At 42.8% G+C, this 16671-nt stretch overlaps 1 protein-coding gene across 12 annotated transcripts in view; it reads right to left on the bottom strand.

The window, feature by feature from the left end:
* Positions 1 to 512: 512 nt before the first annotated feature.
* Positions 513 to 16671, bottom strand: part of EYA3 (EYA transcriptional coactivator and phosphatase 3) — a 104112-nt gene continuing 87953 nt past the window's right edge. For 10 of the 12 annotated variants that reach the window (XM_019938330.3, XM_073793388.1, XM_073793386.1 and 7 more), the window contains 5 exons: positions 16303 to 16463; positions 13976 to 14090; positions 12528 to 12649; positions 5680 to 5780; positions 513 to 4173 (listed from right to left, as the gene is read on the bottom strand). In XM_019938330.3, coding sequence (XP_019793889.1) covers positions 4093 to 4173; positions 5680 to 5780; positions 12528 to 12649; positions 13976 to 14090; positions 16303 to 16463 — 580 coding nt within the window. In that variant the 3' untranslated portion in view covers positions 513 to 4092. Of the gene's footprint in view, positions 4174 to 5679; positions 5781 to 7329; positions 9701 to 10386; positions 10563 to 12527; positions 12650 to 13975; positions 14091 to 16302; positions 16464 to 16671 lie in introns of those variants that run through there. The other 2 variants (XR_012326557.1, XM_073793390.1) reach the window with 2 other exon arrangements.

Here is a 16671-nt window from a genome sequence, read left to right as displayed (position 1 = left end):
CAAAAGGATTCCTGACTGTTTTCCAGACCAATGAACAGTCAGACTCAAATCTAAATAAATGAAAAGAGAAAAAAGTAGTTGATGTAACATGAAAACAAGCCAGATCAAACAGTTTGGTATCAATTTGTCAGTTTTATTGCTTTTGCATTTTCAGCTCAGCACAGCAAGGTATTGATTTTTTTAATAATTAAATTTCAGCACATTTGACAGCAAATGAAATCTCTTGGCGTTCCAGTCCTAAACTTTGAAAAGTGATGTATTTTAGAAACAATTAAGAAATAAACTTTCCCTTGCAAATTATTTTAAAATATTTACTTTATTTTCTCATTTATTTATACCAAGTGGTTAGTTTTATTTGTTTGTTTCTTTTGGTGAAATTAATGACTCAGTTACTGAAAGGGTGGCATCTTTCTAATGAGCTCTTCTGATTTTTTATGAAGCCCTACTTAGAAGCCTACTCAGCTGGGCAACTGGGCTGATCCTACTCAGAAAAGACACAGGAGCAAACCATATAGAAAATAAAAACTTTATTTTTTCAAGTTTATAAGATAGTTCCCATTACATATAACATTATGGTCAAGGACTCTACAGCCACAAATGCCCGCAGTCACATAAATATATCTAATCAGTGCCTTTTCCTGCTAAATGAGGCATCTGAAGTCCAGAGGGTCATGTTTGGTGTAGAGGTCGTCCTTAATGGGATGGCTCCCATCAGTGCATTAGGAACTAGCTAAGTAACCTTGCTTGCTAGAGCTGTCTGACTCAGAGGAGAGGAAGGGACAGAGGGCCTGCTGATCAGAGGTGGGACAGAACTAGATTTTCTCTCGTGGTTTAAGATATTTCAAAATCTCAGAATTCAGATTTGGCCTCTACAGGGTATTTGGGGAATTCCAACTTTTGGATGAAAAAGGAAGCCAATTTAGTGGTAAGAAACAGAAGCCTGCTTAAGAGGGGTCCTAACTGCCCCCTTCCTGCAGGAGTGAGGAGGGGAAGGCCCCAAGCCCACCAGCCCTGGGCTTAGACCATCACTCTCCCAGGAAGAGGGAGAGCGTGGCTCCGCCCCTCGGCTCCTCTCCCCCACGGTTCAGTGGCACCGACACCCATTCAAGGTAGTGAACATCTAGAAGCTCCATATACTGCAGCTGGAGTTTGCCGATCAGATTCTGCTTGGAGCTTTAACGCGAACAAGATTTTATAAACTGCGAACAAGCTGTGGCACAAGTCTCCTGGGACACTAGCTTTGCTCCCCCAACTTGCAGAAGACAGGAATACCCCAAACCAAATAAAAGCCCAAGTAGGCATCTGAATCTGGAGCAGGCATCCACTCTCCTGGACACCACCAGCTGCCCCAGGGGCACCGGACAGGGTGATGCTAAGGCACAGTCAGTTTTACATTCGAAAGTAAAGCCACCTCTTAAACCCAGGACACAGCTGACAACTCGATTCCCTACTAGAGACGGCCTAGCTCTCACCACGAAACGTGCAGACCCATCTTACAGAACCCACGGTGCCCAGCTGGGAAAAGGACTCATCATGTGGCTTATTCCATGGGGACTCTTTCTAGTCAAGAGGGCTTCCCCCTTGATGAAAGGACCCACAGTATCCTTTCGACCTCAGCCTCCAAGAACTCGTGGTGCTGCCTACTTATTTTCCTCTCCAGACCTCTGTGCTGGGGAAGAGGAAAACACAGGCTCCAAGAAGATCACTGGGCTCCCTGAACAATTCATTTTGGCAAAGAGGAGCCAGGAAGCTCCATTTTCTGTCTACCCTCTAAACAACCAGAAAAGAGCAAAGGCGGCACTGCTCAGAGAGCTTCCTCACCTCTCTTAGCCAATTTCAAGTTCCTTTTGCAAAGACCTAAGCCGTGCAGTCAGAGCAGGAGGGAAAAGGCCATCGCAAAGGGACTCCAAGTCATATTCTAGGAATAAAGAGCTTGTCCCAGTGGGCAGGGAGAGGGAAGTGTGTGTGTGTGGACCCGTGTGCACGACGTGGGTACCGCTCTGCAGCCTGAAGCACAGCACCAACAGAGTGGCCTTTGTCCAGGGCAAGAAACCAACAGCTCTACTGCCGGTACGGGGAGGGCTTGGGGCCTGGAAGTACAGACCCACCCTAAAGCATTCTAAGATAAATTACCAAGCAAGGCAGAGCAGCATCTGGGCAACTATGCTGAACTCAGACCAAGAAGGTCCGCCTCAGGCTTTGTATTTCCCGTCCAAAGGAAACAGGCCAAAGAGGCAGCTAAGTAATGAGCACTGACTTGAGCTCCTCTCCAAAAACATCTTCTCTAAAAACTGAGTCACGAAGCACTTCCTCAATCAGTTCTGAGGGAATGTGTGTATACCAGCCTTTCTCTGGGTGACCTGGCTTTGGAAGGAACCTGACCCCTTTGTGCTGCAACATCTCTGAAAATGGATATGCAGAATCTCTGAGTACAAGCATTTGTAGCTGGGGTTGGTCAAGGATGCCTCCTACTAAGGACCCAGACTGCACCTCTCTGAGGTGCTTATAAAATCACCTCTCTCTGTGCAACCTGGAAGAGGCCGAACTTCCTCAGCTCTACGGAAGTTTATTCTGCCTGAGCAGATGCCCAGGCCAGTCTTGGAGGGATGGGGCATCCACAAACACAGCTGGACTGAAGGCTGCGACCAGTGCCTGGGCACCCACCGATCCTCCCAGAAGTCAGGTTGAGAGATGTTCCTGCATTGGGCCCAAGATTGAGTTTTCAGGCATGGAGTAGGGGGTCTACAACCTCATTTAAATCAGGAAAGTGTTTCTGGCCTTCTGGTTTCCCATTTTAGAAGGGGATTTGAGAAGTGGGAAGGGTATATTCCATGGGAAAACTGGGTTGTGATCATGGCAATCTGTTCTTCAGTTTCAGGCTGAGATCTGGGTAAATACATGTCCAGAACACCTTTCAACAGGGCTTAAAGGATTCAAAGAAAGTCAAATCCCTTCGTAGTTTTGGCCAAAATGTGATTATGAACCTTTTCTCAGACTTGACTACTTGGGTCCAAAGCCTGGGGACTGGCCAGAGCTGCATGGGGGTGGACATGAGGTACAGAGGGCAGGAAAGGGCCAAGAGCCCAGCACTGATGACTAAGAAGGGCGAGGGCGCTGTAGAGGTGAACATGTGTTGGGGAAGGGTGCTTCTCTGCAGGAGGAAAAGGTGGAATCTTCTTGTTTCAAGAGCCAAAGAAGTGGAAATTCCTAAGAAGCCTTAGTTCTTCTCTCCAGTTTGGAGGTAAGCCCCTTGGGACATACCCTTTGACTAAGAGTCAAGCTGAAGGCTTACAATTTACTGTCTAAGAGAAGGAGTTTCTAGGGTTGTGCCATTTGGTGAAAGGGGAGAGGGACTGGAAAGGGGACTAAGGCTTCTAGGATGGGAACCAGCAAAGTCTACAGTGAATCAGTGTCCATGCCCCACAGTGCAGCCAGCCAGGAGATGGAGGAGCCGGAAGGAAACCGCCCGAGAGAGCAGGGCGCTGGGCAGCTGAGGAGGTGCTACCGTCACAGAGAGGTATCTCAGATAGTTCAGTTACGAGTTTCCAAGGAAACTTTACAGACCCCTTTCTTGCTAGAAAGAGGGCGGGAACCTGCTTCAGAGACCAGACCCTTACCTATAAAAATAACATATACATTCACTGGGAATATGTTCTACAGCTAAGGAGATTACAAAGACTGCAAGAGATGTTATTATAAAAGTCTGCTGCGTTTATCCTATCACCACAAGTTAATGGCAGTTCTCAATCTGGTCACGGACGCAGAGTGCAACTCTGCCCCAAGAATTTCCTTTTCTTTTTCTTCATTTATTTTGACACAAAATAAAACAAAACAAAACCCAGAAGAGTTAAAAGCACTGTAGCTGCGGTGAGTCTATTGTTCTCTCAATCCAACTGTCTTCCGCTCCTATGTGAGGATGAACACGGGGCTGCAGCTCACTCTTAGCAAAAATAAGCTTCATCTCTTGCAGCTGTTGGTTTTGATTGTGTTCTCGCCAGCATTCCATGGAGAAAGAGTTCCCAGTTGGTTCCGGTCTCTAGCTCCTCTCAGGAGTGAAAAGGAGCTCGCGGGGAAGGCTCTTCATTCCAGTTCTTAGAGAAAATCAAGCTCCAAAGCCTGGTGGAGGGACACCAGGTCTCCGTGGTTTGTGATCCTCCAGAAGGGCATGTTGTGCTGGAAGGGGGAGGAGGGAGGGACACTGGTTAACCCAACTTCTTTTGGGAGCTTATATTTACCCACACCCCTTCCTCCACAGACCTCTCCCCAACGTACTTGGTAACCCTCCTTACTCCTGCCCACCTCATAAGACTGTCATACGGATCAAGTAAGTCATGTGTAAAGGGACATATGTATACTACAAGACACTTACAGATGGGAGAGATTTTTATTAGGTTTCAGTGGTAACTCTGTGCTTGTATGAGACAGATTTGTTCTAGCTACTATGTACGATCCTCAGGATCAAATAAAATGACCCATGTAAGAAATCAGTATTAATACAGTATTGTATTTTCTTATGGATAGTCTATTTTCTATAAGGTTCAGAGCTGCAAAGCCCAAATCTTGTCCATGACCAAGATGAAGAACAGAGAGATCTAGAAAATAATAATCCCACTATATTATGTGATCAGAGTTATGTCCAGAATACTGTGTGCCATTCTGGAAGCCATATTTTAAAGAAGGGCTTTGAAAAACATGAGTGTTGGAAACCATGTTCTATAAAGCTGAGGAAATTACCTTTACTAATCATTTTGTTCAGACTGGTTGCAAGTTACCTGGAATACTGAAAGTCCTAGAACACAGTTCTTTTGGCATGTAACTCAGTGCTTTTTCAAGCCTGCTGCTCACGCATAATATTTAAAAGGCCTTGAATATACTGAAGAGGAAGCAGACTTGTTATGTTGTGCTCAGAAGTGCCAGATTAGGACCAGGATACAAAACAGAAATTTTAGTTCAATGGAAGGAGGAACATCCTAAGAGCCTGGATGACCCCACAGTGGAACAGGATACCTGGGAAGCAGTCTCCTCACCCTTAGGTATATTCAAGCAAGGACTAGAAAGTCTTCCGTCACAGAGGGTGCAGAAAAGATCCCTCAGAGGGAGGAGACTGAGATCTAAGGCATTTTCCGATGGGTGTACTCTGTGGCAGATGACTAGAAGCGTGCGCTTAGAGACACAAAGTCTGATAATGACTTGAGTTGTTCTTCTATCTCCCCCACTCCCTTCTTCTTCAGACCAAGAAGCACTGATGTCTACATCCACTAGCGTCTTCCCCAGAGGGCAACAAGCACTTTAGAATTAAAGCTGGAAAGCCTGGAAAAGTCTGAATGATTGGCCTTTAGTGTAAAGTCTCACGCTCTTGAGAAAGCATTGACCTCTAAGACGAAGATGGAAGACGGGGCCCACGTCAGGTTTAATGATTGGCGTCCTTGTAGCAGGGCTCAAAGATTTTAAGATTTTAGAGTGGCAGGGAGGAGAGAGAAGGGGAGGATCTAACAACTTACAGGGAAAACTCTGCATGGGGAAAAAAATGACCCTCTTTTTTTTTAAAAGAAAAATGGGAGAGGAATAGGAAGAAGAGAACACTGTAAATACACAACAGATTACTACAATTTCTGAGTCTTACCATTCTTCTAATTGCTCAATGTATTCCCATACAGACTATTTACTTTGCCATGTTACCTGTTTGGCTGCGATTTCTTCATCCCGTCCATCTCCAATCACTACGTATGTGACTTTCTTTCCAAACCTTGACACAATTCTCTCGAAGCAGCTCTCTTTACCTGATGAGAAAAAGAAATTTCCTATTGGGACATTCCTCCCTTTCTTTTTTTCAATACCAAAGAAAAGGGCTGCTGCTAGGTTCACCTGCCTGTGCTTAGACAGAATCAGGGCAGCCCATGTGGTTTGCTTGGTGGGGAGCAGGGGTGGTAGCTAGGGATCCAACAGGCTCTCTGCCCAAAGAATGTGAAATTGTGCCATTCACACAACAGACTTTCTAGGCACTGTGCTCTCTAGGTTATTTTAATTTTCACACTGAGGGTGAAGTACCTAAGATCTTAGTGTGGGATGTTTCTATAAACACCATATGAGAGCTGTGCACACTCCCTCCCTCTTCCATAGCTCCTGTACTTTACAATATACAAAGCAGTTTCAAAGTGTTCGTTCACTTAATTCTCAAAATAATCTGGTGAGACGGGTCCCATCCCCTATTCTGATAGATGGAAATGGACCCAAAGGATTTGTGACTTGCCCCAGATCACAAACAAGCTAGTAGCTAGACTCTGAGCCTCTCACTCCAGAGTCTAGGCTCTGGTCATTGTGCCATGACGAAAGGACGTTTTTTGTTTTTTTTTTTGTGGTAAGCGGGCCCCTCACTGCTGTGGCCTCTCCCGTCGCGGAGCACAGGCTCCGGACGCGCGGGCTCAGCGGCCATGGCTCACGGGCCCAGCCGCTCCGCGGCATGTGGGATCCTCCCGGACCGGGGCACGAACCCATGTCCCCTGCATTGGTAGGCGGACTCTCAACCACTGTGCCACCAGGGAAGCCCGAAAGGACGATTTCTGAGGGGAAACCGTTAGTGTAAGAAAAAGAAGTGGAAGTCCCCAATTTCTGGTTAGTAATTAGGAAAAAAACAGCCATTTCCTTCCAACTCTACATTTCCCAGAAGCAGTCCTAGTCCTGGGCCTTATGTCTTTCAGGAGGGGAGGAGTCTCAGAGTACCAATGAATATGGCAGCAATATTTGTCACATCTGGAATTTCCTATTATACTGTGTAACTGCAACTGAGATCCTGTATCAGTGACATTAACCTTGGGAAATGGGTGATTTAAATCCACTGCAGACAGCTCTTAGAAACATGGTGATGAATCAAAATTCAAATCCTACCTGGAACCAACACCTAAACGTGCACACATAATACTGCTGTGGCAAAGACACTGTACTTGCATAAGTAAATAAAAAGAAAATTATCTCTCGTGCTCTTCCTTCACCATCTCTTATGTTTTATTAAAACTGCTTCTGCCACCTTCTTCAGTTAAGCAAGGCGCTAACTCTGCTTCCTTTTTATATCCTGCTGCATTAACTTTCTCATCCTATCTTCTTGCCAGATTCAGTGACTTAGCACCAGGGTTCCTGTGTGAATAAGAAAAAGGCGCGGGCTTCCCTGGTGGCGCAGTGGTTGAGAGTCCGCCTGCTGATGCAGGGGACGCGGGTTCGTGCCCTGGTCCGGGAGGACCCCACATGCCGCGGAGCGGCTGGGCCCGTGAGCCATGGCCGCTGAGCCTGCGCATCCGGAGCCTGTGCTCCGCAACGGGAGAGGCCACAACAGTGAGAGGCCCGCGTACCACCAAAAAAAAAGAAAAAAGAAAAAGGTATCTCTTCCTCAAGGCACTTGACTGCCATCTGCTGGAAAACTCTTGTAATAAATATACAAATATAGAAATATACAAATCTAAGATGACTACATCATATCTGACAAGAATCTTTACACCCATACTCAGAAGTCCTGATTGGTACATCTAAGCAACTGCAAGTCTATGACATGCCTAGCCCAGGTGGCACCTCACACCTGGACCAGACACTAGTCCACTTGGGGCTTCAGTCTCCCACTCTTAATACAGGGCTTGGCTTAGGTGCACTTAGGTCCCTTTCAGTGCTACCGTTTTATAATAGCATTGTCACACCTTATGTTCATATCAAGCATTCAATCCATGTGTGCTAAGTAAATACATTTTAATTTCACAAATGATTAAGGGGATGGCTCTACTCTATGCCTTGAGCCCCAATTTAAACATTAAATAATACAACTAATAATGAGTTCTTAACATGTTCTTATTAAGTGTTAAAGAGTTATTTGTCTAATTCCATTCCAACCATTAGGTCCTTACCTAAGCCAACCTCTGCTAGACCCACAGTCTAATTTATGATTTATAGAAAAAGCTTCTACGTCGGTAGGATTTTAGAAATTTCCCCTAAGACCCAACAAAGGGAATGTCTCTTATTTAGAAGACAGGGACATAGAGATGTTTTCATTGTCCTGGCCTTCAATGATCAAGGAAGAAATACAATTAAGAATGTTTCCTCTAAAAGGATTAAGAGTAAGTTATTAACAGCTCAGGGTAAAGAAGTAGCCATATGAAAAAATAATTCCAATACAGTTGGTAAATACGCTGCTTCCATTTTATACTTTCAAAACAATCCTAGAGATGAGCTCTCCTGTTCAGGAGGATAAAACCAATGACTAGTCAGTTTACCAAATGTCAAGTGATAGAAGCTGTCACTGCAAGACCAACCAAGCCTTCGGAGAAGATTAGGTTCTTGAGTTTCCTCTATCAGAAAGACTTCTGGGCTTCCCTGGTGGCGCAGTGGTTAAGAATACGCCTGCCAATGCAGGGGACACGGGTTCGAGCCCTGGTCCGGGAAGATCCCACATGCTGCAGAGCAACTAAGCCCGTGCATCACAACTATTGAGCCTGTGCGCCACAACTACTGAAGCCCGTGAGCCACAACTACTGAAGCCCATGCGCCTAGAGCCCATGCTCCGCAACAAAGAGGAGCCCTCACTCGCTGCAACTAGAGAAAGCCTGCGCACAGCAACGAAGACCCAACGCAGCCAAAAATAATTAATTAATTTAAGAAAAGAAAGACTTCTGACATCTTCAGAAATGATTTTGAGAATTCTCTTCAATGTCACAGAGTGTCCATTAAGAGAACTGCAATTCTGAAACCATTTCAGAGGAACCGAACAAACATTTCCTCTCCCTGCTCTCATCTCATAGTTCTGTAAAGGAAAGCCTCAAGCCTCTCACTGCGGTTACCATGGTGCCAGGTACCACTGTAGCTCTGCTAATTAGCTCTGGACGAAATTGAGAAAATCACCAAATAAGCACACTTACTGTCAGAAGGAATAAAATCATGTCCATTAGTTTGATGAGCCTCTGAGTGCCAGGATGCAGCATCAAGCACTACAGAAATCTACCTTTCAGGTGTGGGAAGGTTAGCGAGTGCTCTGAGTTCTTACAAAATGCATAGTAAAGCAGGGGCAGCAGTAGCAAAATCTGAAGGGGGGTTACAGATGTATCTCCCCCATCAGAGCCCTTGTAAATGAAGTAATTCAACCATACAAAAAAGAACAATAAAAAATAAATGCCTATATAGCTACCACCAACCCAGCTTTATCAAATCTTAACACTTTAGAGTTGCTTTAGATAAAAAAATATAAAAATGAGATCGTACAGATTTATTTGAAGTTTCCTATTTACCCCTACTTGATGACATTCTTCCTCCTTTCTCTCCCTGAGCGTGTATCCATAAACGATGTATGGCTATTATTGTGAACGTTTTTTACCTTTATATAAATTATATACTGTACATACTATGTGTAATGTGTTTTTTGTGTTCAGCATTGTTTTTAATACTAATCCTTAGGGATATATGTAGTTTTAGTTCATTCACCTTTTTTTTTTAAATTAATTAATTAATTTTTAGCTGCGTTGGGTCTTCGTTGCTGCACGTGGGCTTTCTCTAGTTGCGGTGAGCAGGGGCTACTCTTCGGTGCAGTGTGCAGGCTTCTCATTGCAGTGGCTTCTCTTGTTGTGGAGCATGGGCTCTAGATGCGCGGGCTTCAGTAGTTGTGGTGCACGGGCTTAGCTGCTCCACGGCATGTGGGATCTTCCCAGACCAGGGCTCGATCCCGTGTCCCCTGCGTTGGCAGGCGGATTCTTAACAACTGCACCACCAGGGAAGCCCCAGTTCATTCACTTCTAGCTGCTATACAGTATTCCATTGTTTGACTATTTTCTGTTCATAGACAGGTTCATGTGCTGTTTCTAATTATTTTCTACTATGAACAAGGCTGCATCAAAAAAAAAATTCTTGCACATACCTCCTTGTGCAAATGAGAATGAACTCAAGGGAAGGAGTTGGCATATTTCAAGCTTTGCAGGTCATATGATCTCTGTTGCAATTATTCAACTCTACTACTGTAGTGTGAAAGCAGCTATGGAAATGATTACACATGGCTCTGTTTCAATAAAACTTTCCAAAAACAGGCAGTGGGCAGAATTTGGTATGTGGGTTATAGTCTGAGACCCCTGCTCTCGAGTATAAATATCTAAAAGTAGAATTGCTTGGTCATAGGGTTATGCACATCTCAAACTTTACTAAACATTGACAAACTGTTTTCCAGAAAGTTATATCCATTTTCAATCCACTAGCAGAGTAAGCTCTCACTTCCCTGACAAAGTTTGGCACTGTCAGACTTAAATTTTTGTCAATCTAATAGACGAGAAAGGCATCACATTTTAATTTGCATTTCCTTAATTTGCAGATCCTTAATTGGTGAGGTTAAAAAACTTTTCATATATGTTTACTAACAATTTGGGTTACCTTTTCTGCAAATTGGCTGCTCCAAGGTTTTTGCCTACTTTTTAAAATTATGTTGTCTGTTGCTTATTGATCTGCAGGAGTTCTTTATGGATTCTGTATACTAATCAACAAGTAAATGTATTGCAAGTATCTTCTCCCAGTCTGTGATTTGTCTTGTCACTTTATGTCATCTTTCACTGTATATAAAATTAAAAGCTTCACACAATCAAAATGATCATTTTCTTCTGTTTTTTTTTTTTTAAGTACTATTTTTGGGGTCTCTTAAATGAGATCCCTCCCTACCTTAAGGTCATACAGATACTCTTCTATTTTCTCTTCTAAAAATTAACGTTTTGCTTTTCATGGTAAATTTTTTATCCACCTGGAATTTATTTTTGCAAATAGCATAAAGAAGGAATACAGAATCTGCTTTCTTCCCCCGTAAGGATAACCCAATTATCTGAGCACCACTGACTGAAGGTAAGTTCCATGAGGACAGAGGATTTTGTCCCTGCTATATTCTGAGTGCCTTGGCAATGCCTGACATTTTTTAATCTAGCAAGTAACTACAACTTATCTGCAAATGAGGACTGTCTCCTTGGCTGCAATAGGGAATTAGGAACTGTAGGCACAGACTAAAGGGTCTGGAGGGGTAAGGAGATAGCTGTCATAGTCCTCTTTCCCCGGACCATGTACAGCACATAAGATTAGAGTGACACATTCTGCTGTCTTCTCAGCCAAACAAGTATAAATCTGGTGCCAGTTCACTAATCAATTCAGCAAATATTTATTGAGTACTTACTATTTCATGTACTTAGAACTGAATACATTTTTAGGGGATAAAAAATATCTTCACATACACAGTCTCATTTGATTTTCAAAACCTCTCTGGTAGTTTTTCATCTTACATGAGAAAACTGAGGCTCAGGAGATACACTAATTTCCCTAAAAGCTAATAAGTGGGGGAGTTAGGACTCTATCCTAGTCCTTAGTTTTTTGTTTTTCCTTTTCAAAAAAGTATGGTAAAAAAACACATAACATAAAATTTACCATCCTAACCATTTAAAAATACACATTTCAATAATATTAAGTATACTCACACTGTTGTGCAATAATTCTCCATAACTTTTCATCTTACAAAACTGAAATTCTATACCCATTAAGCAACAATTCCCTATTTCCCCTCTCCCCAAGCTCCCATTAACTACCATTCTATTTTCTGTTTCTATGAATCTGACTACTCTAGGTACCTTATACATGAGTGGAAACATACAGTATTTGTCTTTCTGTGATTGGCTTACTTCACTTAGTATAATGTCTTCAAGGTTCATACATGTAGTAAGCATGTGACAGGATTTCCTTCCTTTTTAAGGTTGACTAATATCCCACTGTATGTATATACCACATTTTATTTATCTATTCATTTGATGGACAGCTGGGTTGCTTCCACCTCTTGGCTACTATGAATAATGCTGCTATGAACATAGGTGTGCAAATACTTCTTTGAGATCTGCTTTGGATTCTTTTGGATATATACCCAGCAGTGGGATTGCTGGATCATGTGACAGTTCTATTTTTAATTTTTGAGGAACCGCCATACCGTTTTCCACAGCAGCTGCACCATTTTACAATCCCACCAGAAGTGCACAAGGGTTCCAAATTCTCCACATCCTTGCCAACACTTGTTATTTTGTTTTTTGGTGGTTTTTTTTGATAGCAGCTATCCTAACGAGTGTGAGGGATTTAACCATTTAAAGTATGTATCTTAGTCCTTGATTTTTAATCTAGTGCTTTTTCGATTATACTACATTACAGTGCACTCTCTGTGAAAGAGGAATTTGAAATGAGGCATAGTGGATTTCTAAACTAGATATTATGTTCTTTCAAATATTATAAAAGAAAAGAGCATGATAAATTTTAAGTCCAACAGACCTGGATTCGAATCCTGTTTATGTAGCTTACTAGCTGTGAAGTCTTGAGCAAACTACATAACTGATAAGCCTGAACTGCCCCATCAGTAATGTCAGGAGAAGAATGCTGTGAGGATTATAGATATATGTATATGTAAAGTGTCTAACTGAGGAACTGGTAAATAATAAGCACATCCTAAGTAGCAAGTATTATTGAAAGGCTAGTGACAAGAAACAGAATTGAACCCATACCAATTTTGGTAGCACTGTAGATGTTTTCAATAGGAAATATTTCTCCTAGCCCATATAGGAGAACCTTGGCCAGAGCTGGAACCAGTTGGGTTGTAGTGATCAGAACATTCACACAATTCTTTCTGGAAGGGAGAAAGAGGGAAAAGAAAAGAAAAAGGTGAAATCAAACCCATCTGCGAACAAGAATTCAAATGGATCTTCTCTGTAGGACCTGCTTGTGAAAAATTAACCTCAAAATGCCTAGCATGGTATCTGTTCAGTGCCAATGTTCACTTTTTGCTCTAATTATCTCAGGTTTATTTATTTTCCCAATTAAAGGACAGAGACTTTTGTGGTGGACACAGAGCAGCAACTTGATTCTTGCCTCACTTCCTTCTGACCATTCTAGCTCACTGCATTGTTAGCAAACCCCACCAACCCACGGCACTGGTACCACACTCCAGAAAACACAATGAGGCTTTCAGTCACAGTGCCATTTCATCTGAATGAGATATGACTGAAGTCCAGTCCTCTCTGCTCATCACACCATGGCAACATAAATTTCAGAATACATATTATTTTCACGAGTCCTTTACCTTCACAGATATCCACCCCTTGGTGTCAGTTTTACTGTTTAGTAGGCTGTGAATCTGGAATTCTTGCTTTGAGGGAGGGACGAATAAGGGTATGTATTTATTTCCCATTCTAAGCTTCAAGCTCAAATCTCCTTAATCTGCTTAATGTACCCTTTTTCTTTTCTTTTTTCAAGTTATTTATTTTTGGCTGCGCTGGGTCTTTGTTGCCGTGCGCGGGCTTTCTCTAGTTGCAGTGAGCGAGGGCTACTCTTCCTTGAGTGCGCAGGCCTCTCATTGTGGTGGCTTCTCTTGTTGCGGAGCACAGGCTCTAGGCGCACAGGCTTCAGTAGTTGTGGCTCACGGGCTCCAGAGCGCAGGCTCAGTAGTTGTGGCGCAAGGGCTTGGTTGCTCCGCGGCATGTGGGATCTTCCCAGACCAGGGTTGGAACCCATGTCCCCTGCACTGGCAGGCGGATTCTTAACCACAGCACCACCAGGGAAGTCCCTGTACTCTTTTTCTTTTGAATCCCGCCTTCCTGCGTAGGTTTTGCTACATTTCTCTGGCGCTTCCTACACTTAGGATGTTTGTGATATAGCTCCTACATGTATTCTTTGATGTCACCAGGCCCACCCACGTTCTGGGTTGGAGATTCTGGGTTACTGAGTATAATTTAGTGAGCAAAAAGTAAGAGAAAAGAAAAAAGCTTTCAAAGCTCTTCGGTGTGCTTTTAGAGTAAAATGACCTTGCCTCCCACCTAACCGAATCCTTCCCTGCATCATTTGAACTCTTCTCACCCCTGTCCCACAGTCTGTTTTAGGGAATGGCCTATCCTGGACTAGGGTGGAAGAAAGCATCTCTCTGAGAGGATGAAAACTAAAATTATTATTTCCATACCTGGACTGGATGAGAAGTAAGGACTTCAATGCAGTTCCTAACCAGGAATCTGTTAAAACTTCAATTTCTGCTCTTAGTCTCTGCAGTGCTTCCTTTCTCTGGGGACTGAGGAGCCCTTTGGGAATAAAAGTAGACACATTCATCATCTGACAACATCCTTGCTGGCACAGAGAAAGCGACTTCTATATTCAATTTGGAAATAGCGTGAGTTACTGAGATATTCTACTGAGCTAACACATCTCTCTCCTTGATAAAACCCTAGCCTACTCAAAATGCCTTTTTTACTTTCTTCACCAGAATATTTTGCTGGGGGAGGGGGGAGGTGCATAATCACAACAACAAAATCAGTGATAGAAACACTGTGATTAGGTTCTGGCAGAGGCTCTTTCATCACCAACCGGTAACGTAATTTGCAGACCAGTGGACCATACTTGAGTAGCACTGCTTTAGATGTGACATCAAGAACCAAAGGGGAAAAAATTACAGATGGAGAGTCCACAGCATTTCCAATCTCTTTCTAAAGAAACCGAGGCCCACAGAGGAAAGGGGGCTGCCTGAGAATACACAGCAAGTTAGTGGCTTTTGGTCACTGAAATCTTCCCACTATCATACACTGCTCCCACAGTGACTGCTCTCACCCACTTCAGAACACATCAACCGAGATCCCAGGCTGAATCACCAGCTTTCTGAATGTCATTTATTTGTACTGTACTTCTGAAACAACTCCAGCTGGTAAGAGACTGAAACACTTCTTTAAGATCAGATGATTAAGCACAAAACAAAAAACAATTCATCTGATGGGAGCACGTTACCCGACACTTGAGTTACAATATTCAAATGATAAACCTGGCTCTGAATTTTCTGTAGTGAAGGTAAAAAGAGAAATTCTGCATTCTATTACCAACACTCCATAAAAACAGAAGTCATTTCTATGAGTAGAACTGTGTGTAATTTGTTTTCAGTCTGATGGTTTTTCACAATGCAAGCCTAGAATTAGATGGCTCTCAAAATTTCTGATAAAACAAAACAAAAACCAAACAAGTATCTATACGTCATGTATGACATATACATAAGCACGCATATGTCATATATTTAACTAATATCATGTGGCACTTTTGTTAATTCATATTTTACAAAATACAGGTGGAGATTACTTTTACTATGTTCCCCAGGGTGGGCTCAGGGGAGTCTCACAGAGGGTTATAAATCACTTTCTTCAGGAAACCACATCCAGACACTCACTGGGCAGAGAAAGGACCAGAGACTTAGGTTGTATATGAAAATGAACAAAAGAAAGGCAAATGTCTGTGAGAGAGAAAGAGCAAAAAGACTTGGTTACCAAAATAAAAAGTACTGGCTCTGAATCATGAAGAAAAAAAAGCAGTAAAGAGAGGAATCTGAAAAAAGTAAATAAATTAGATTCCCGAAAGCCCAGATGCCTATGATTTTTTCTGGTATTGGAGCACTGTAACACGAATGCACCAAACTGATCTTTGAAGCCCTATTTTTACTTTCTGCCCCACACTGTAGTAGTGGTATGGGAGGTAGGAGGGCTCTCTTGACCTGAGGTAATATACTTCTAGGCAGTCTATGGAATCCCTGAAACTTCACGCAACATTTTGTGCAGATGGAGGTGTTTGAGGGTGATGGTTCACAGTTTTCAATATCTTCTCACAAGGGTATATCACTAAAAAAGGAATTGCATGAATGTAAAGTGCAGTGGACCAAGAGTTCGGGATTCCAGTTGTGGTATGGGCACTAATTTGCTATGTGACCCGACCTTGTTACCCTCATGATGGACCATCAATTTTCTCAAGTGCAAAATGAAGGATTTAGATTAGTTCCCTAATGTCACTTCTAATTTGAACAATCTACGGCTAATTAATTAATTCCAAATAATAGAATTTTAGGCATAATGGCACCTGACATTTGAGATATATCTGGGCAGAAAGAATTTCCAAGGTCCTTCAAATCACAGTGCACGGATACTGTCAACCTATCACCCTGGACCTAGTTTTCCATCCACTATAAACCTGGTTGCTAGTTCTACCTGACTTGTCCTGATGGCTATGTAAATCTGTTCAAAAATATGGCAACCTATTAAATATTACTGATAGTCGTTGTTTGCGAAGTTATACCATGAGAAGTCCATGAGAAAGGCAGAGCTTCCTCCCCAGAGGGTTTCAATCAAACCTGTTTTTTAAATACAGAGTTCAAATGTTACTGTGGCACAAATTCATAAGTCAGGGAGCCCTAAGGAAACCCTGGAAAAGAAAACAGGAAATCAGAACAAAACAGAAAATTAGCTGGTTGTATGCCACACTTACCAGCCACATTGCTTTTATGCTTATCATAGATTTCTCTCACTTTTCGGTAACGGAAAGCCAGTTTCCTCATCCAGTCCACACCTCCCTGGACGCCCACAGAGGAACCATGGCTGCCACTACCTCCTGAGCCACTGAAACCATCTGTTGAGAAACTGTAGTTGCTGTAGAGAGAGAGGATGATGAAAATTAAAATCTACACTGCAGAGTTTTTGGTTGAATGCCACCTCGGATTGATTCTCTGTCCTATTCCTGGCATCTGACAGCAAGGCCTTGAGAATCTTCTTTCTTAATCTCTGTATGTCAGAGTCTATCTTTTCATCAGTCCTCCATCTCATCCCTATTACTTCTATCAAAGAAAGGATGGAAAGG

This window comes from Tursiops truncatus, chromosome 1 (assembly GCF_011762595.2).
Source record: "Tursiops truncatus isolate mTurTru1 chromosome 1, mTurTru1.mat.Y, whole genome shotgun sequence".
NCBI classification, from domain to species: domain Eukaryota; kingdom Metazoa; phylum Chordata; class Mammalia; order Artiodactyla; family Delphinidae; genus Tursiops; species Tursiops truncatus.
The sequence above is the reverse complement of the archived record's forward strand: the minus strand, read 5'-3'. Positions and strand labels throughout refer to the sequence as shown.